General features: G+C 37.1%; 1 protein-coding gene across 1 annotated transcript in view; it reads left to right on the top strand.

Annotated features, from left to right (window-relative positions):
* Positions 1-23240, top strand: part of STAU2 (staufen double-stranded RNA binding protein 2) — a 157163-nt gene that overhangs the window by 36174 nt on the left and 97749 nt on the right. The window contains 3 exon segments of the mRNA XM_063299392.1: positions 985-1063; positions 1066-1121; positions 4831-4962. Coding sequence (XP_063155462.1) covers positions 985-1063; positions 1066-1121; positions 4831-4962 — 267 coding nt within the window.

The raw sequence follows: 23240 nt of genomic DNA, 5'->3' as shown, positions 1-23240 counted from the left end.
ATTATCTTTTCCTGTAGTCCTTTTTAAAAAGATTCTTAGCTTACTGTCTAGCTGAATGCATTCATCAATATATCATGTTTTAGAAGAATTTCTAAGGTAGCATAGCACAGTGGCTCACTGAGAAATATGTATATAGGTAACTAAAACTTGCCCTGCTTGCTTTTTTTCAAATAAATATGTGTGTGTGTATGTGTGTATAGTATGTATGTGTGCCTGTGTGTGTGTATGGGTATAAAATACTAGTATTGAACAGAGAGCCAAGAAAGAAATAAACAGATCATCCAACAAATCAACCCAGAATTCTCACTCAAGCACAAATGTCTAGGCTCAAATTATCCTACTTTGGACACATTATGTGAAGACCTAGCTCTCTGGAAAAGGCTCTAATGCTGGGAAAGGTGGAAGGAAAGAGAATTAAGAGGATAACCATCAGCAAGGTGGATAGACTCAGTTACAGTGGTGATGAGTACACTGTTGAAAGACCGGAAAGACCGAGTTAGGGACGCAGAAAACCTGTGTGGTCACTAAGAGTTGACAGCGACTTGATGGCACTTAATAACTTCTCAGCCTTTTGGCTAAGATGAAGTGATGGCACATAATCAATTATTTGTGTGTGATAAATTATGATCTACAATTTCAGTTTGAGATGGAAAGTACTATTTATCTTATTTTAATATTTTATATAAATTAACTAGTTTAGCATATCTTTTACCAGCAAGATATCCTTGATATTTTCTGTGCATGTGGATTAATTTTTGTCAGCAAGGTAATTGTTTTACTGGTATCATTCAAAGGGTGGATAGTGTGTAAATAAAATGTGTAATAAATGTCCCTTTCATTTCCCTGTTGTCATGCAATTTTATAGAAAATTCTTCAGGGATTATTTTATGGACACAAACTTTTGATGTTACAGGTAGGAATAATGAGAATGGTAATGAGATGTAGTTTCTTCCTAATATAAATTTTAGTTCTAATGTCTTTTAGATTGGACCAGAATATGGTCAGGGAATGAATCCTATAAGCCGACTGGCTCAGATTCAACAAGCTAAAAGAGAAAAAGAACCAGGTATCTTCTTCTTTCAGAAAGAGGGATGCCTCATCACCAAGAGTTTGTTATGCAGGTACCTGCCATTCTGTTTAGATATTTGTTCTCCTCTAAATAAAATAATGTTCTTTCACAGTAATCACACATACGGCCTTTTGCTGTTATCCATGCAGTTTCATGAAATGAACAAGGTAATAGGCATATGATTTGTTTTTCATTTGAAATAACAGGAAGATCTTAATTTCCTCCATTGCAAATACCCTGCTGGTTGGGATTTAATAGCACATTCTTTTCCCTTGTTTGCCTTCTTTCTGTTAATAATGTAACTGCTGTAATGTTAAATCTGTATATTTTTATCAGTGCATTTCTCTAATGGGAAAAGGAAGCCCCATCGGTATGGATTTTGAAGCTAGCTCTGGGGATTCACAGAGAAAGCTTCAAAAGCTGCAGAAGGCCCATAAGTCAACAGTTCCTTCTGAGACACATATAATTAATGAACTTTGAACATATCTGTGTGTTTGTATTCATGTTCCAAAACATTTAGGGTTTTTCTTTAGTTGTATTTGACTTGTTTTGTTATTTTTACCATCTCCTACATGGGTTTCATTTATTTCTTTGTTCAACTTTACTGTGCTTAGATTTTTTTTCAGACAAACCTCAAAGGTAGTTAAAAATGTACATCAGTATAAATAGCCAGAAATATAATTATTTTCTAGAGAAAACCAACTTTGAAATGCATTTACTTAGAAGTGAGATTCGCAGATTTTATTTGCATTGAAGTTTTACTATCAGGCAGTACTTAGTAACATATAAACTTGTTATACAGCTTGAGTGATTTTATCTGATTTATCTAACATGAATCATACTCTGCGTTCTTCTACAGAAGGGACTCTAAAGCCTTCTGGGTGAAGAGAAGGTTTTCCATTTTGATCACAGTAAGCGGGCTGAAGAGAGAGACTACATTTCCCAGTAAGAGGTCCTGGCCCTTTAATTACTTAAGGAAAAACAAGTTAACATAGCTAGCTGTTACAGGCATTAAACAAATCTCTCGTTTGGCCTAAGGATATAATCCAATCATTGTTTAATACTTTCATGTCCTGCTGATTTCAGTCAGAAAATTAATCATGTGTTTTAATTACTCCCATGAAAGTGAATAAGAATTAACATGATTTAATGTTGTTGGACACTATTGTTTTTAGTTTGATTGTTTTTACTAGTTATAAATAAACTTTATGGCTTGAGACATATAAAACTGTTTTCAAAATATTCACACTAAAATCATGTGATGTCCGACAGAAACAAAGTCCTGGTAGATTTATTATTACCTTCAGAAACTTACCAAAGTAAAATGTCTTTTGTATAAAGTACTTAAAGCTTGCTTTCATTTGTTTTAATTGAATGTGGAAGTAAAATATCTGGAGATAATATGTCCATTTTTATCTGTCACACAAAGAACAAGCTTAGATGTGATGAAATGGATCCAATTACTTATGCTGACTGTTAGATAAACAGAAGAAAACCTCTGATGACATTAGTTGAAGTTTTGTTCCCAAAGTTAATTTCAGAAAACTCTTTCTTTGTAGTCAGACCTTTAATCCTTGATAAAGGTTATAATAATACCTAAATCAGTTCTGTGGGTTTGAGAAATAGCAGTCCATGCATCAAGCAATGAATTTTCACTTCATTATTTGTTTTAAATGTTATTTTATTTACAGTGCAATCATAAACACGTCTGGTAGCAAGTATGCTATACTGAATTCAGTGGGGATTATTCTCTGGCAGCTCATAATTTGGTTTATTTGATTACACTCATAATTTAAGACATTTAATTTTTTTTAATGATTCAATTTAACCTTTTTGTTATGTTTTACTTTTTTGTTACAGTATTTCATGTATTGCAAGAAAATACTGTATTTTCAAGAAAACAGAAAGACTGTCAATATCTACACTAAACCTGTTGGAACTGTCAGTAATGAGTAATTCAGAAGGATTTACATTTTTTTAGTATATCTACTCTAAGCATGACTGAATTTGGATATTACATAATCAATAAACAGAAAAGTAATTGTATTTCATTTTTTAAAATCTGTGTTAGTCACATGAAAAGACTTCATTTTGTCACGAATTATATACTTTTGAGAATAGATATATAACTGAAATTAATTCAAAATCACAATGATTATATTATGTTGCCTTTATGTGTTTACCTTAATTTAATCCTCATAATAAATCTGTAAGATATATTAGGTCGAAAGAGTTTAAACACAGATTAAGAGGTTAAATACAAGAATTTAAACACAGTTTTTTTACTTTCCAACTCTAATATTTGATTCATGTACCACATAGGCACAACAGAAAATAAGAAACCCACCTTCAGAGACATATTTGGCTTCTGGGTACTTGCAGATAGTCCTTGACTTATGACCACTCATTTGGCGACCATTCAAAATTGTGACAGTGCTGAATGAGGGGGACTTATGACCAGTCCATGAAGTTGTGGCCATCACAGCGTCCCCACAGTAACGTCATCCCTCAGGTCCCGGGCTCACGATTATGATATCACAGTGAATCACGGGCATGTGATCATCATTTGCAACCTTTCCTGCTGGCTTCCCACAAGCAAATTCAAAGGCAAGGAAGGTTGCAAGTCACTCCTATAAGTCACTTCTGCTACTTTTTCTCCTGAGGAGCCCCACTACAGAGTATGAGATCCTAAGGATCTCGTACTGTATAGCATCACCCCACCTGCCAACACTTAGTAGCACCCCCTGCCCACCTGCATTCTGTAGTGTGCACCTACCCGCATCACCCCCCACCTGCCTGCACTCCCTAGTGCCTGCCCGTGGCCCCCACTGGCCCACCCACAGCCCCAGCCAGCCTGCTTGCACTCCCTAGCAACTGCCTGTGGAACCCATGGCACCCATGCACCCCCCTGCTCCATAGCACCTCCACCAGCACTTCCCACCCCCCTGGCACCTGCACACATACCCCATGCTCCTTGCCACCATGCAAGAGGGACTCCCGCCTCTTCCTGTTTATTGACCTGCGTGGTCCTGGGGTTACGATGGCAACCAGGACTGCTGGGATTGCCATTGCTAAGCAATGAGGTCATGTGATGTTGTGCATTATGACCACATTGCTTAGCGACGACAATCCAGGTCCCAACTGCAGTTGTAACTCGAGGACTACGTGTACAAATATTGAGGGTTGCTTTCATACCTAGCTATAATATGCTGTCACCTCTTCTGTCTCTCCCTTGTCCACTCCTATCAGTTCCCTACCTTCCTTCTGGTTTGAGACAGATTATAATTTATTATGTGAGCCAGGATTAAAAACTATACTATTATCATTGTTATTGTTACATTCTGTCTTTACTCTAAGAATGAGTCCCTCTTTTGGGGGAGATGGGCGTTAGCAAAATTTGAATAATAAAAATAAAAAATAAAAATGAAGGTGTCATATATGGATGTCATATATGGAAGATGTTCCTTATATTTATCCCTGCAACCATAAATCTGTAAGGAAATAAATTAGGCTAAGACAAAGTGACTTGCTTAAGGTCACTATGGAGTTCTATAACTTAATGAGAACTTGGGTCTTTGCGGCCTCAGTCTGACACCTTAATGAATAATAGATCCCTAATATATAATGTGAAAAACAAGCCCTAAATCTCTGGTATAATTGCCTTGTGGTTCAGCAACAAAAAGTTGAATGGCTAACAGTATTATTAATATTATTATCTTAAAGACCAGTGATACAATGTTATTTTTTATTCATTTTACTAGGTTAAAGTGGGACATGAACTTACAACTGGAAGAAGACCCAACAAGAAGATAGCAAAATGGAATGCAGCTGAAGCTATGTTGTTACAGCCTGGCTATAAAGCTTCTTCTCCACTTCAAGAACAGCCAGAAATGGTAAGGGCTTGTTCAGCTACAGGAAGAGAAATGCCTCATGCTCCTTCAGTATTTGTTTTCTAAATATACTCAGTCTAATTGCTGTCAGATCATGGTACAGTTATTTGTTGGGCTATAATTAGTTGGGTTATAGTGACCCAAAGAGTTTGGCAATAGTAGCTAGCGTTACCCCTAATAACTGCATTCATGCAATTTTCTTGGCAGTGTTCTTCTGGGATTTTTACCTCTCCATTTAGCCAACATCCCTGGAATTCACTCATCCAAGTACTAATTGGGGTTGATGTTGCTTAGCTTCCCAAATCAGTACAGGCTGGCTAGGTGTTCCTATTTAATTTTTTGTGATCATTTGTTCTCAGAAATTTATTTTATTTTAAATGCTATAAAAGGGGTGGGAGAAGGATATTGACATAGTGCCTTCCTTGTAACCTGACATTTTCTACTATCCATGTATTGTCAAAGCACTGAATAGACTGCTAAATCAATAACCATGAAGTTGAGAATAAAGTATCTCATATGAAGGGGCCCCACATATACAGTATTAACAAATGCAATATAAAATTAGAGACAAAAACATGATATGGTTATTGCCTTCTGTTCATGAGTGGGCTTCCCTAAGCATCTGGTTGGCCACTGTGGGAAATGGGATGGTAGAAACACATACCATCCAACTGTTCTCATTGAGCAATCTTATGTCCTTATTTTCAAACTATCCCACCTCCTATGTATGCATAAAAAATATTTAATAGTGATTGTATGCTTCTGTATCACTTGTGTTTTATGTTTGTTTTATATTCTTATATATATTTATTAACTAGGAGAGATCAAGCGGTGGAATGGTCAACATGTTGGATATCCTGAACCAAAAAGTAACAGTAAGTGAAACATCTCTATTCATCCATTTTTACATAATCTGTGTAAAAAAAATAAATAAAAGATGTAAGAAGATGTAAGAAGATGTAGTAATGCAAATGATGTAATATTCTTTTAAAAATAAGCGATCATTTTAATATTTTAATTAAAAATATTTCAACAAAATTTTGGATAATGTTAATTTGTTCAGAATCAATTGAATATATTTACATTTTTTTCTGATGTTTTCATATATGCAGTCTTCTGAAAAAGATAACTGCCTATGCTTTGCTTATCTGGTACCTCAGAATATTTCCCTTTTTGTTTCTAAATGTATTTATTTTTATACCAAAAGCCTGATTTTTCCTTAATTCTCTACATCTCAACCAATTTATTTTGCATCTGATTCATGAACATATTGTCTGATTAACTGAAGACAGGAAGAGAGTGTCAACCTACATAAAGTTATCAGTGATGATTATGCAGCTCAAGGCTCCTATGTTTATAATGTCTTTTTGCTTCTGATAGTAGGCTTATTTCCTGCTTATGGACTTCTTTTAGGTATCTGATCAGCCTTGGTGTGAACAGAATATTGATGTTATGTAATATTGATGTTATGTAAGACTTTGCTCTGAACCAACCTGGTTCTTCTTATGAGGGGTTCATAGTGTTGCAACCTATAAAATAATGGTTTCTATAGATTTTATGTAAGATCATTTGTGGGCCATTCATGGAAGTCTCTTACCTTCTCAGGACCAGCTATTTAATAAATTAAAGAACTTTGGTTCTTAAGTTGAAAAATATTACAAAAAAATTGTATATACATTTTGAGGCATGGTGGGTTGGATCCATATTGAATAATACTTAAATTAAATATACTGAAGTAATCAAATTTCAGTTAATGTCTAACTGTTATGTCCAATTTATTTCATTGAGTCTACTGACTAGAACTAAGTCTGGATCCAATCTTGTGTTTTTTAGAAACTGAGGAACAGAGTGATTGGTCCTACAGAAAAAGGAGAATTTGTGGTTTATTTTATTTTTTTTATTAGGTTTATATCATGCCATTTCTACAAGAATTTAGTAGGACTTCTCTAGAATTGTTGCTCCCACAATGAAGGACTGGATTGAGAGTTAGTGATTAGCCCAAACTAACACAGTAAACTTCCATCAATGAATGTGAATTTGATCTTGGATCTTACATTAAAATCCTATTGAAACTTTATAGAAGAATGGTTTGTATGCACCTCCTGTGGAAATGAAAGTGAAAAATGAAGGTTAGGAGCATTATAAGTGTATCACTGCCCAGATTAAAGGCAGGATATTATATATGCCCATATATATAGAAACAATTTTAATGAGACAAATAAATATCAGGTGCATGACTTGCAACTCCAAGGATGCATGTGGTATCCCAGCTTTGAATGAAGTCCTGTGAGCTCTCCAAAACTGAACTGAAATTGTAGTCTTTAATGCAACAGAAGTAGAAATGGTTTTATGGTTCTGTTGTTTTATTGTTGCTGTGAGCCACCCCAAGCTGTGCTTTAAGATGAGCAGCCATACAAATCTTTCAAACAGATAGACAGACAGACAGACAGACAAATAAATAAATGGTTTCGTGTGTTGGGAGTATTTGATAGCTGTCTGCATCAGCTTGATATAAACCCTGAGCTTAGAGCAGAATGAGGCGATTTCAAGTGGTTTTTATTTCTTTTGAGACAGGATGGAAGTTTCAACTTGTCCCAATTCAAAATCCTATACAGAGTTCCACTTGCTTCCACCTTGGGAGCTGAGTCTCCTGGCTGGGAAAGAAGACACTAAAATTGCTTTTTGTTTTTGCTTTGCTTTGCTTTGTATTAGCTTTTGAAACACGTATTCCTTGATGAGGAAGGGTACTATCAGATCCAGTGACTGCCCAGTTGGCCTGCAAAATATGAGTGACCCTTGCAACCAGCCTACTGTTGCTTGTGCCACAACTGTTTCTAGGGAAATAGAATTGAAAGAACTTTAGAAAGTTTACTCTTGTGTTTCCCTTACTGTTGCCCCTCAGAAGTTATAAGTTTTGTGACTGTCTTATTTGCCTAATTTAAGGACTATATCTTTCTTCATGTTCTTTACCCTTACCAATCAGCAGCACTCTTTACATCTACACAAAACCCTCTAAGCCTGTTGTCCAATAATTTATCACAGATATTTCTGTTTGTGCTGCAAATTTCATTAGATTGTTTCTCAATATAAAGTTGTGATCTTTTAAAAAAATTAAAGGCATATAGTCTTACTGTGGTTCAGTAAGGCTCTGCACCAATGTCTGTGACATATGGGCATGATTTTATCTATGTAAAATATTCTAACATCTCTGAAAATTTTATCATACTCTGATAAGAAGCAGCATTATAACCATTTATTTATGTTTTTCCCATGCTAGATAATGAAAGGGTAGACTTTGGGTTTCCAGATTAACGGAGAACCCAGACTGGTTGGAACGAACTAACCTAAGACCAAGGCAAAGTAGGCAGCTTTCCCAACTGAGAGTTCTGCTTTGAAGCAGGTCAGGCTGTCCTTGTAGAGTCCTACTGTTCAGTTTCTGTTCTGTCTCATTCCAGTTTTTGAAGACTGGCCAATTCTTATTCAAAGCCCAAATGTAGCTTTTGGTCTGACAGCTTATTCAGCAATGCAGTGGAAACAATCCAGACTTCTTCATATCAATATTTAACTTAAGTATTTTAAAATCACGGTTTACTGATCTGAATGCAGGGGAAGAAAAGTGCATTCCCACTCTCCATCTTGGAAAACCGATTGGGACAAAAATAGTTAAATACTGAGGATAATTATATTCTATGTATATTCTATAGCTGGTATTAAACTGGCCTTATCTTTAGAGAAATAACTATCTCATAGGGCAATATTTGCATGACCACACTTGACCCAGTTAACCACTGACCCAGTCACATCTCATTACTGATGGCTGAGGCAGCACATGGTCATACCAAATGGATCAGAAGTTGCTAGTTTGGGAAAACAGACCCCTGCTTGCTTTCTCCTGCAATTTCCCAGTATCCCATGAGTCTTTGCACTAAAAGAATATTGGCAACATTTCATTACACTACCACCCCATTTCCCATTCGCCAGGCAGGCAGCAGTGGGTTCAGAAGGAAGTACAAATAGAAGAACTGGTAAAGTTTCAAACTGTAATCCACACTTGCATCCTACCCTTCTTCTGTTCAACATGGACTCCTCCAATTGCTGTTGAGTTTTTCCCCTTGTCTCTTCCCAAGTTTGGTCACACAAATCAGAAGAAGCTACCAGAGGAAGAGCATTTCCTCCCCCACCACCCAACTTTCAGGCTAATCTCCACAAAATGGTCTATAAGCCAGATATATTCTTCTTGCCAGGAAAACAAAGCACCTGCAAATGTGGCAGCTGTAAGGTACTACAAGCCCCAGAAAAAGAATAAGGCAATCCAACAGAAGCAGAAAGGGGAGGAAGCGAAACATACACAAGTAACTTAGGGTATATCCCTAGCACCCAGGACATCTAAAACAGGAGGGGCATACACTAGGGCCATGCCCACATCGTCTATGCTGGGCACACAAGCAGTCCTCCAAACTGTGTTATTTGAAGCTTGCTGTTTGTTTACATTTGGGAGTATATTGTAGAGTCTGTGACTATTTTCAGAGCTTAGGTGTGAGAGTCTCTGCCAAGAATTTTTTGGAATCATTACTGATTGTAAGTAAATGCTTGCAGAAGGAGTATCTGCAAGCCACATGATGTGGCAATGGCTGGTTGGCCTGGCAGCTAATAATCGTTAGGAAGACGTGTTCAGTGGCTGTCAAGTGTGTTCTAAAATGAATGTCCTGGCTTTTCTTGCCACTCTTGCCACTCTTTTTTCTTGTAGGACTGAGTATGTTTTTCTATAGGACTGAGTAAGTTGGGCAAGTGGAGGAAAACTTTAACTAAAAACAAATCCAGGACTATTTTAATCAAACATTCTTCAGCCAACTGGGTTGAGGAATTCCCACAACACATTAACCCTAATTAAGCCTGTCATGGGAACACAGCAAGAATAAACATTTTGTGGTTAGTTATACAAGAAGTGATTGTCTAGAGAGGAACTACATCTTACCTATTAAAAAAGACAAATTGTATTCCATGCACACATTTCTCAGTTAACATTCTGGCACAACTGGTATTTTAAGTAGGAAATTTGTGGGCAGTAAGGAAGCTGTTTCCCCTCTGCTGATTCTCTGTAAGTGATTGGTTTGGATTCCCCCCAGCTGACTTTATGTATGGTTGTAGAATTGTGGACAGAGATTGAGAAAAGAATTAACTGGGTGGAGAAAAGATCCACACAGATTTTGAGATTCCCACAAGACTGCCTTGTCTTTTGATGGGGAAGGTTGGAGAGTATGAAGAATAGTGTGTGAAAGATATTGTGACAGAAAGTTGCATATATTAAGGAACTATTTAAGAGAAAACTTAAAAGTTGGAAATGTGAAGGAGTTAGCTTTAGAATTAAAGGAGATTAGGAGAAGAAGTGGGGTGCAATAGAAAGAAGGGAAGACAAGGAAAAAGGAATGTCAGAAGTGGCTGAAAATCAAACAGTTTGTTTTCCAGAAAAGGTACTGGGCTGGTGGAATGTGGAGGAAGTTGACTGTATAATAGAATTGATCTGGCAGAGAACAGCCAGAAAAGATCAGTCCCCAGCTAAGAAGTGAGCAGTGCTCAGTGTTAAATGAAGAGTGGCAGTATGGGGTGGTGGCTGCTGGCAGCTAGAGAGAGACTTAAGACTGATGCCAATGCAAGAACACAGGTTGGGACATTACTCTGTTGAATAACAGAGTTTTGGGGAGGAACACTTCCTTTGAGAATGGAGGACTTGAGGTTTGTTTTTATAGAGGACTGTTGGGGTATTTCTGGGCTTATTATTGATTGAATCTCTTAGAGCTAGAAAGAAAGATTAAGAGCATTGACATCAATGGAATTGGTGGAAGTTAGGCAGGAGACACCTTGGAAAATCTGCTTGGCTGAGTTTTGGTATGTGAGGGATTCAACCTACAGGTTATCATGATGCTAATGTCCCATTGAACTAATTGTACTGCAACTTCAGGAAGGAAGGAGTGCAAGCAGGGTTTCCGTTTGCATCACAGCATGCATGGCTCTCTGGGTGAGAGATAAGGAGTCTTAATATCTAATGGGTTTAATATTGTTATGTTTACATGATTCAGTAAATAAATACTCTACAAATGCATCAATTTTAATTTTTAATACATTAAATATTGATAAATATAACCCATGCAAACAAAAGTTCTTTTGGGGTTCTCCATAATTTTTAAAAGTGAGAAGGGGTCCTGAGAGCAAAAAGTTTAAGAAATGCTGGCCTAGAGCATTGGTGGAGAAAAACAAAATGCAGATGTGACCAAACATAGCTAGAAGCCCAGGTTTGGGCCTATACTGTGGCAGTAAGGGAGGCAAAACACTCTTCTCCTTCATTATTGTGTCAGGGGGCTATTGATCAGCAGGGTTGTGCACTCCCTTGGGAGAAATGAGCAAACACTGTGAGTGTATTACAGCTGGGCTTAAAGCCCTGCATTGGTTGCCAGAAGGCTTCCAAGTACAGTTCAAAGGGCTGGTTTTGACTTATAAAGCCCTACATGGCTTGGCACCAGGATATCTCCAAGTATGGAAGGTAAAGGAAGTGACTGTGACAGAAATACACAAAAACTGTTACCTGGGCAAAGGAGGTTGAAGTGTTCTTTAAGCCCTGGGAAACAAGGTACTATTTGGAAGTGGCTCAAACAAACACTGCCCTGATTCCCTGGTGTATAATTAGGGGAGGAGGTGGATTTTCTGGTTTGGACTACCAAGTGAAGCTGACACAGGACAGCCTTCATCAATCAACCAGTGTTAACCCATCTGGTATGGCTCTCACGGGGTAAGCTCTTAATGATCCCATATTTTTGTGAAGCTGTGAGGGGAGGTCAAGCAGTGATGACTTTCAGTTCTAGCTTGCTGTTACGAACAGTCTCCACTTAGACATTAGGTTAGTCCCATCTGTGGTTACCTTTCAGAAAGCTGTTAAACTGAGCAGTCAAGACTAAAGTAGGTCTTTGAGAGTGGAATGTCATCTTGTATGTAGCTATTGAAGTGTTGCTATTAATATAATAAATGACTCTTTATAGTGTGTTAATATTGTCAGTAACGTAATTTTAATTGTTGCACTGGGTATTTTAATGCGTGTTTTATTTATGCTACCTTAATTACTTACGTGGATGTTTAATTTATACCTCCCTTAGCCATGGATGTTCATTTTTATTTTAGGTTGTAGGTGGATGATTATGTCATACTATGGATGTTTTAATTGTTATTATATAAGCCACCAGATTTGGTAGCATACAGATTAAACAGACAAACATTTAATAGGTTACGAATCCCATATTTGCATCACTGGGTGTAAGTCTGTATTCTGTATCACTTGAAAGTTTCTTTGCTGCATAGAAGTGTGGTTAGAGAATGAGCAACAACTTAGTTCTAGCATTTACTCTTATCAGTCCAAAATAAAACACTTTTGCCCTGAACAAGGGATGGTACTCTTCTTGGATATTAGGCCAGCAGCAAAGTTTAGAGTAGAACCGGTCTGATGTGGAACAGGTATAATTATTTTCACAGTGAGAGAAGCTTTGAACTGTTCAATTATTTTTTTATCAGTTTTAGTGCATTATTTCAAAAGCTTTGTATGAGATTTCCAACTGAAATGAGTATGATTTCTTTTTTTGCTAAGTAAATAACGTATATCACATTTTGGGCCTTGTTCTTTTGTCTTGAATGCAAAAATTAAGTAGGTGACACTTGAGCCACTTTTTTATTACTGTAGGAAAAAAAAATCCTGAACCTGGACAGGAGACTGTATTGTAAATCGGGCTCTTATAGTGCAGCATTTGATTGAAAGATACCCAACCAAACTGAGTACAGCCTTATATGCAGCTTTTATTGATTTCAAGTCTGTATTTATTTCTAGAGTGGCACTGTTGTTTTATTCTAGAAATTGGCAACGGACAGGTGTTGTTTCTAATTTAAAAGATATGTGAAAACAACACTAAGGGTTAATTAAAACACCAACTCTGTTATTGTTAGCTCTGTTCTAATCCAAAAATCAGCTAGAGCTGTATCCTGACCCTTTTTTCAATTTTTGTGTTCATTAGCTGGTGAGACAGCTCAAGGATTTCAAACTATTTCAAATTAACTGGAGAGTGACTGCTGTTTTTTTTCCCCAACTTTACATTTTTTCTTTAAAGTTTTAAACAAGTTTTAAACCTAAAACAACTTTAAAAAAAAGAAGAGACAACCCCACGCAAACTAAAAATACGAACTAAGAAAAAAAAAATCTACCTTATATTTTCAATAGTCACTGGATTCCTAATGAAACACCGCTATCATATGATCAGAACAAAATATTATTGTAAAATATCACAAAATCTCTGCCATGGTAGCGCATATTGCTGCATCCCTTGATTAGTAGATAATATTGCCTTTTCCAAAACAGCTCTCACATTTCCAACAACATTCCTTGACATAATAATATCACATTTCCAATTTCTCAATATGGTTCTTTTTGCTTGATACAACCATAGTTCCTGATAAGCAGTCATAGTCCATTTTTAATAATAATTTTATTAAACATTACAATTAAAAATATAAAAACTAATACATCCTAGAAAATAAAAGAAAAAATAGAAAAAGAAAGAAAGAAAAAATAATACAGTAAAAAAGAGAAATATATAAAGAAACGACTTCCCCTTTCATCAGAATGAGTATAAATAATTTTAGTAACTTATCACCTTCTCATAAAATACAGCAAATGATCTCTTCTTCCCCCATCTCCTCAAATATGGTGAATACTTTCCAAAATGCTGTACAACTTTTATAAAATTAGGGAAAGATGTAGAGTTCTGATCCAAAATTACCAAAATATCATCAGCATACAAAAATAATTTATACTGCTGTTTTACTTTATAGTAATGATACCATTCCATAATACTATCATAGTCTCAGAAGAACCCTAAAAGTTCTTAGTCAACATTGCCTTGATCTCCAACTTGTAATTAATTATCCTAAGACTGAGGTTATGGTCTTTGCTCAAAGACCGAGGACATACTGTACAAGTGAACAAATGATGGAAATACTGTTCAGCAGTTCAAGGGCTTTAAGTACTTAGGTGTACTTAAAATGCTTTAAAGAGGTGCTGTTTAATGTGCTGAGACAGCTACTCTGAAATTTTTTATGGGAAAAATCATGGAATTTTCATGGCAGTGTAATTTGTAGCCAATATAAGGTCCAAGGTATGTGCCTAATGCAGTATTTTGGTTGGAAATGAGATTGAGGGTGTGGCTTTCCATGATCAAATACTAGGTAAAATTAAGTTTTATCCATCAGATCAAACCTCTATTAAATTTCCACTGATTTGGATGATTTCCAATCATATGATCTCTCACCTAAATATTTGTCATCTGTATCATATGAGAGACATGGAATTGCAAATCATTCAAGCTAATGCTTCTTCCGACTATCAAACATGGATGCGAAACCTCCTTGTTCATCCATCCAGCCTGTTCTTTTAAGATCTTGGCTCTGTCCAAAACTGAAGAGCATTTTTAAGGCCTGTACTATTGTCCTTCATCAATTCTGCAACAGGGGAATTTCAATAATTTACAGTGTAATGAATGTGCTTGGGTCTCTGATCAGGGCAGTCAAAACCATTGGGCATGTTCACTTGTTCTTTAGGGATCTTCTTAGGGAACTTATTTCACCTTTATTACTACATCTTCCTGGATGGCTCAGAGATGGGATATTTCCATTGCATCTTAAATGTGGCTCATTTATATAAAGATGTATGAAAGCTGATCTTGGACTGTAATAAAGATCAGTTCTGTTCTATTCAAAGCTTACCTGATAAATTTCTGAATTACATTAGAGAAACCACTTTGGTAGTACAAACAAATGCCATTTTGATTTTTTCCCCCAGCATGTTTTAAACAGTTAATACAAATAGTATTTTCTATGATACACAGTTAACACAGTTATTAGAAAAATGCTATAACACAGACATGCAAATTTTAGTGTAATTGAAAATTATTACATTTTGAGATTATTTTTAATAATGAAAAATGGCTACACATTTATAAATAAAAGAAATAATGTTGCTCAGAATTCCAGAATAAAATGATAAAATAATAACTTAGTATTGCTTTGTGTGGTTGTCCAATAAAAAATGATGTGGCCATAGCTGAATTCCAAGAGTTAGAGAAAATATGTCCAGTTTCAATTAAGAAGTTTTCAGTCAGACAACCAAGTGTATCAAGTAAATTAGCTTTTGAATTTCAGAATAATGGTAGAACATAATTCACCACACTTTTAAAATAGATAACTTCTTTCTATATCCATTGGGAATAAATTCTGTGCACATCTAAAATGTTCATGTGAAAATCAAAACTAGGGAAAACCTTTTATTTCAAAACACTTGTTTTTCTTCCCTAACTCATTTATTACTTTGGACTTTTGCATGAAACCAGGAACTTTGTTCCTTAGGAGTCCATCTGCTCCTGCTGTTTGTTCACCATCTGAAATCATAATCATCTGTTTGTGACACACTAATCATTTTCACAGTAATTAATTGTGATGTTGCAAACAGATGATTATGATTTCAGGTGGTGAACAACCAGCAGGAACTAATGAACTTCTAAGGAACAAAGAGGAGAAAGCGTGGGGAAAACAGATATTCTTGTCATAGTTGTTTTTTTCAAACTCATGTTTATATGAATATAGTTATTTCTGGGTGTTGGACAGCACCAGGTAGGAAACCATGTCAAAACATTTTTAACCCCTAGTTGACCAAATCTCTCAGAAACACATTGTCATTTACTTCATTGTTGAGAAACAATTGTCATTTACTTCATTTTTTGCATGAACGAAGTACACCAAGACAGATACTAAGAAATGTAGCATACTTGCAACTTTTTTTGATGTGAAATAAGAACCACATTTGTTTTGCATTTATAGACCTTGTGTTGAATAATTTTGTGAATTCTCCCTTGTATATCTCCACATGTTTCATTTGATCAGGGACAGGGAATGTTAGTTGAGTCTTCCTATGGCTAATGTAACACTTGTGAATTTTCCATGGATGATAACTGTAGCCATGTAAGATTGAATAAAATATCTTCCTTATATTTCTTATATGCTAAAATCTGATCTAGTAGAAAGGAAAGAGATACTTTGTTTTATAACTTGATATACCTTCTTACTATGTCTCAAATTTCACAGGCCACTGAGTTGCGTTGTGTTTTACTAATTTATTTTGACTTTGACTTTTTAAATTTGTGTGCATTTTTTCCTTGGGGTCTTCAGCATGCCACAATCATATTTAACACAAATTCTGTAACTGTCAAGAAATTTGGCTAAAGAGTCAGCACCTCTGCACCTTCATGCTTTGATGGCCAAAATAGTAATATTCTGTTAAATTCCTTGACAGTGATATCCCTAAAACCTTTTCCTGCCTAAAAGGAACTTTATAATTTCTTTTTTGCCACCATTTCTATTAAGAGATACTTTCCATCTAATTTGTTTATTTCAAGTGCATGTGTCCTGATTACCAGGAAACGCACTGAGGCAAGGACTTGTTCTCTAATATTTATTAGTAGTACTTAACAAGAATCCTAACAAACTGAGAAGGCGTGGGAAAACCCAGCCATATAAACCCCAAAGGTTAAGGCGGTCCCGATCTGTGTCTCTTTGAATGGCTGAACAGTTCCTCAGTGCTACGCATGCGCTTGACAGTCTGGGTGGGAGCCCCCTGCTCGCCATCCTTACTCATGACAGCATGTGGTTTAAAAATCTTTTTTTATGGCCTAGGCACATACTGTACTGTGAGTTACTTTCAGAAAGTATAATTATTACCTTAGTACTTGTAACAGCATTTTTCCACAATCTTCTCATTTTTCTCAAGGAATTGTTTTACTTTATTAAGTTGCTGGACGTTTCAAGAACAGAAAAAGAATGTTGATCCCTGCTTCCTCAGCTTTGTTACATAGACACTATTGAGTTTGAATATGTCGTAGAAAATTATGTACACTCGACATTTTTGTGCATGTTTATGGACTTCTTTTTATTCTTTGCATTTACAAAATAATTTAGCGACATTTCCCAAATTTTGAATAAAGGTACAATGTATCTGTGAGGTTTGAGCCTGCTTCTGACTCCAAAAACGAAACTTATCAGGAAGGACTTGGAGAATTAAAACTGAGAAATGGCTCAGCAGAGTGGGAGAAATCGCAGGCGCTGATTGGACAAACTCCAGAGGGAGATTTGAAGCCTCCAATCAGAGCTCGAGAGAGGAAAGCAGAGAAGCTTGCAAAAGAAAAAGAAACCCGATTGGCTGCTAAAGGAAAATGGCGTGAATAAAAAGGCAGGCACGCCAAGAACAAGCTGCCAGAGACAACTGATCCTTTGAGCTCACAGCACCTGTGGAAGAGTCCTTACCAGTGTCATAAGCCTTGCCTGTAGCCAGCATGGAACCAGAGCCAGCACCTTCTGCCATCGCAGACCTGCTTTCTGCACAAGTCGCTCCAGTCGAGCCTCTCCTTGCCGTCCCTGCTAAGCACAGCCTCACGTCCAGCTCCAAGCCTTGCCACATCTCTCCAGCACGATCCAGATGTGCCTCCAGATCTCAGCCTTCCCTAGACACTCTAGTCCAGTCCAGCCTTGCCTCCAGATCTCAGCCTTGTCTCGACGTTCTAGCCCAGCCTAGCCTTGTTTCCAGATCCAAGCCTTGCCTAGACTCTTCAGTCCAGTCCAGCCTTGTCTCCAGATCCAAGCCTTGCCAAGACAGTCCAGCCCAGTCCAGACTTGTCTCCAGAACCAAGCCTTTCCTAGATGCTCCAGCCAAGTCCAGTCTTGCCTCCAGAACCAAGCCTTGCCTAGATACTCCAGCCCAGCCTTGTCTAGCCTCTGTGTACCAGACTGGTCCAACCTGCATGCCAGGGCACAAATCTGAGTGTCCAGCCTTTCCTTTGCCACGCACTCTAGCTCCTGCCAGTCTTGCAGCTTCAGTCAGAGGATTGCCACGTTCTGACCCTGCAGTGTTGCCTGCGTGTCCTTTGCAGTCTGGGTGGACTTGATTGATTTATACAGTCTAATCTATTGCAAAAACTTTTGCTATTGTAAATAGTTAATTCAAGAAATTTTTTTATTAGTGATTCTGCCTGGCCATCTCATAGTCTGAACAGGACAGTATCAAGTCAAAGGGGGCTATTAACTTTTTACACACAATAAACCTTTACCAACTATTTATGGTTGAATACCTCATGTTTTTTAAAATTCCTCAATAGTATTTTCTGGAAATAACTTGGAATCAGTTTAATTTCTCCAAAGATGTCTTTATTTATAGCCATATTAGGTCATTTGTTCACTTAAGATTACTTTTGTGTCAGTGACATCCATCAACAAGGTTAAGAAACTGGTCATCTGTCATACGAGAGATAAGGTTGCCCTTTGACAGCTTTAAGAAAAACATTAATTTCCTATTCCTGGCCAAACGGTAATTGTGAACATATGCAAAATAATTTGGAGAATCCAAGGCCAACAATTTTTATTTTCATTAATTTTTGCTATCATATGTTTCTATTATTATAAATATGTGTGCATAAACTTTTCCCAGTCTTGTTTTTTAATTTTCTTCCTTGAGTTGAACAGATTTTTCTTTCTGGGATTAAAAATGGGAGTATCCATTATGAATATCAACTGTTTTCCTTAGTATCTCTTTTTTACACTGAATCATCCATTTTATTGCCAGGTTTTTGTGGTTTTATAATACCTTTTTTCAGGTGATAATGCAAATATATTTTGTCAGTGAAAGCATTTTATGATACTTGGCTGTAATTTATCTTTGCTGTTATTCGCACTTCTGAGTTTTCGTCCATGGTTCTGATTCCATTAGCCGTACCTCTTTTTTCTTTATTCTCCTTTTAGGTCATAATGTTTAATAATATATAAGGCTTGTGTATGTGTTTTTAAGATACATTTTAAGATGTAGTTTTGATTAGGTTACAATTCCAGTTAGCGTATTTATTTTCATAGTGACTGTCAGAGCCTCAGAGCATTTAGTTGTGATTTCTTTATTTTTTATCAGTTAAAACCTAGGTAACTAGGTATGCATGGGTCACAAATATGTATTGGTTTAGTTAAGGAGATTGATGTGCGTCTTCCTTACTAGTTGAAAACCAATTCTTTTAAGAGGGGTGGATGCTGAAGTACACATCGGGCTGTGGGTACTGTTTGTCCACAGAGCATTTCTTTCAGTGGAGTGTATATACATGTCTCTCTACAAATCAGCAGAGCTAGTGATGCATACCTTCCTTTTCAAAGTGTGATATCATTGGACTGAGATTTTACAATTAAATTAATTCCAAAGATAAGATGGATAACGTTTACAATGAGAACATCAGGCTGCTTTTCAAGGGATTTCATAATTATTTTATAATTGTTCATAATATTCTTTATAAAATGAAGGAAACATACTTAATAACAAGTCAGGGGAAATGAATTCAATTTTTTAAATTAAATATTATGGGTAATTTAAAATGGAGAGAGGTGAGTTAATCCAACAGAAAAGCAGAATTAAAATTAATGTTGCCCTGTTGTAGTTTTGTGATTCATTAAACAGATATAAAATGAGAATTCAAAAATAGGTATTTGAAATATCATTGAAGTAAAAAACTTTAATATAGGGACTGAGACAATTATATTCTATATATTCTACTGGATTGTTATAAATGTTGTGTCTAGATAATATGGATAGCAGAAACCTCAGAGGAGTATTGGATGACATAACTTGTTGATGTGTGTACTGTACAGGTTCCAAATCCTCGAAATAAAAGGTGTTAGTTATATAAGTGGAAAGTCCTTGTCATTACTGCTAACTGAATGATCCTATTAAAATAATGTGGATACAATTTAGAAACATATGGTATATTATGAGAGAGAGCTTTTTATTCATCCTGTGATGCATATTAGTTGTTTTAACTTTTAAAGAGATTAGTAATCTGGAAGAATTCCCAACTATTGTTCCAGACAGCAGTTAGATATTTGGGTGGATCATGTCAAAACACTGAAAAGGCTGAGAGAGCATGTGAAATGTTTGTTTGAAGTGATATTACATCAGTGAATGAGACATCTGTACTTTTTGATGTGGTTTAAGAAGGTTTATAGTATTGTAGAGGAATTTTAAATGGATTTTCTTTCACCGTATTCTATTATTTCTGTATTTTTCAGTTATGTTATTAAAGATGTTGCATCTTTATATTTTTGGAGTGCTTTTATGTTAACTGAATTTGCATTGGTCCAATACAAAGGAAATATGAGCTCTTGCAGTTTCCCTGAACTGGTGTTGCCTTTTGTTTTTTTTCTTTAGATAAACCAGGAGAATCATGCTTTACTACTGTAGTCCATTATCTGTTACAGGACAAAGAGATGAGTGTTTTCCTGATTATAGTAGGAGGGAGGAGGGATAAGGTACAATTAAATTAATAAGTTCAATATGTTGTACATTAGGGACAGTGCTTGCACCTGGCATCCCAGCCTTGGATTCCCCCCCCCCCCACACACACACAAATAAAATAATCATTGTGCTGGATCAGGCCAAAGACCTATTAGTCCTATATTTTGTTCACCCTGTGATCTCCGGATACCTATGAGAAGCATACTGTAAGGACATGAGTGCAACTGTGTTCCTAAGCAACTATATTGACAGACACATTGCATACATATATAATATCTACCACAATTGTAGCTATATTAATGGCAGCATCTGTGAATTTATCAAATATTTTTGAAAACAATGTAGGTTGAGGTCCATTAATCTTGTGGTAGTAAAATAATATTCCTTAGATTTCTCAGCTGAGTTTTGATTTCTATAATGTGATTTGATATGGCATTATTTAGTCACATTGTGAAAAATAAAATGTTGGCCCTAGTACTTTGCCCAAGCCCCTTAAAGTAGAATTACTCTTATGTCCAAAACTACAGTCATAGAAACTCTATATTATCAAACAACCAATATATCAATCTATGTGTTAAAAATATGGCCCATATTTTGTCTACCCAAAAGGAGGCTAGACAATTACTACACTGAACTGTACTTATGAAACTATCTTATAGGTGGGCAGCAACTTTCCAAGGCTTGAAGCAGAAATGTTTCTTACATATGCCAAATACTGGGGATTGGACCTTGGACTGTACATGTGCAAAGTTGAAGTTCACTGAAGTAAACTGTACGGCCCCTCCATGTCATGTTCTCATTTCAATGTATCGTTAACATGGTAACGTTTCACATGTCATCTTCTGTTCCGTGTTCCTTCACCCGGGGTTTTTCCATTCCTTCACCCTCCGTTGTTTTGAGGGCTTGGAATGTATGTTTGGGTTTGCGCTCCTGCTCAAGGTTACTTTCCCAGGCGCGTCTAACGGCTTCTAGCACCTGGGAGGGGGAGCGCCCTGACGAGGGATGGGGCGGAACTTGCTCACAGGCAAGGCTTTTAAGTTTGTATTTGGCGCGCTTTTGCTCATTCTCAGCTTTCTCTGTATTTGCATACTATTCCTTAATAAATCAGTTATCTTTAAGCCCGAGCTTGTGAGACTGAGTGTTTGGGATTAGGCAACCGTTACACTCCACTTCACCACTCCATGCCCAGACATGGAGGAGATCTTAGGAATCATAGGTCCAGTTATGACATTCTATCTACTGAATCACACTGAAAATAAATCTAATCATATTTTGTAAAAAGCAGATACTCTCATGGGATGATGATGGTGATAAACAATGATAATGGTTATGAGTATAACAAAAACTGCCTGTAATTACACATTTTGGTTTGGAAGGTCCTATCTAACCAAACAGAGGGCGATTACTGTGTATACCACCTTAAGTTCTTGAGGGAAAAACATAAAACTACGAATAATTAAATATTAAAATTTACATGAATATTTAGAATGATCTTTGCTCTTAATTTTAGCACCAAAGAGAATTCTTCATCTGTCTCCTGTTGTTTATCAAGAAATGGAAGCCAGCTGCAACAAAGCATCCCCCAGTACCCCCATAAACTATTTGATATCCAAGGAAATGAGCCAGACATCTAGTTGTTCTTCAATATATCTCCTGCCACTAATAATACAGCTACAATTGCCAGGGAACTCCTCATGAACGGAACAAGTGGTGAAGCTATAGGTCTAAAAGGAGTGTCACTCACATCCCATTGTTGTACAGTGCAACCTTCAAAGCAACTGGAATATTTGGCTAAGATTCAAGGCTTTCGGGTATGGGTAGGTTGGAATAAATTACCCTTTACAGCCAGTACCCAGGCATTATTGTCTTATAATTGTGGTCTAAATAACAGCAAAGCTTGCACACCATTTATAAACTTAGCCAGTGTTCTAAGAAAATAGGGGCTCCTGCATTAATATCCCCTCAAATTGTTCATGTCTATCTGCAACCACTTAGGCTGAAGTTAAGGCAACAAAGTCAGATAATCAGCTGACATACTTATATGTCCTCTGGACTTGCAATAAGGCCGGTGTCCAACTGTGAGCGAATCTGAGTGATTTTATCTAACAGGTGTTGAGCAAATTCCTCTGCATGTGCCTGCAAAAGGTTCCCCCAAGCTCTCTTTACCCAAGAGGGCTCGTGTCACCTGAAACAGGGCCATGGGGTAGCACTCTGTGGATGCAATAAGGGCAGAGGGGCATTGCCCTTACCGCCACAAGGTAGGCCTTAATAGTGGCTCTAGCCCTCTTTCAGTCAAGCTCATCCTTGGTTGAGTGCCAGCAATGTTCTAGATGTCTCTTCTCTTGTTTCATCTCCCTCCGCATCTCTGTAAACCATGGGGAGTGATGGGTCCACGAGAGGGGAGAGGTCGCATGGGCACGATCTGATCCAAACCCTCAGCTGCCCCCTTATTCCAAGTGGCAACCAAGGCTTTGGATGGGCTGTGCAGCAGACCAGCAGGAACAACCCCCAGCTCTCTCTGCAACCCATCTGGGTCCATCAGTTGCTGCAGACCAATCTAATAAGTCCAGCCTCCTTCAGTGGATTGTGCTAGTTGCTGCAGACCAATCTAATAAGTCCAGCCTCCTTCAGTGGATAGTGGTGCTAGAGAACCCCATGGAAATTGGGACGTGATTTGACCATGACAAGGGAGAGACCAAAAGCTCCCCCAATTTCAGATCACATAGCCAGGAACACCAGATCTGGAGTGTGACCACTGTCCCGTGTCGGGCTCCGGATGACCTGGGATAAGCCCATGACAGTCATGGTGGCCATGAACCCCCAAGCTGCCTGCGACCCTGCTCCCAGAGAAGGCAGATTGAAATCCCCCAGAACCATAAGT

The sequence above is a fragment of the Candoia aspera genome, chromosome 3, assembly GCF_035149785.1.
Source record: "Candoia aspera isolate rCanAsp1 chromosome 3, rCanAsp1.hap2, whole genome shotgun sequence".
Classification (NCBI taxonomy): Eukaryota; Metazoa; Chordata; class Lepidosauria; order Squamata; family Boidae; genus Candoia; species Candoia aspera.
This window is presented reverse-complemented; position numbering and strand designations above follow the sequence as displayed.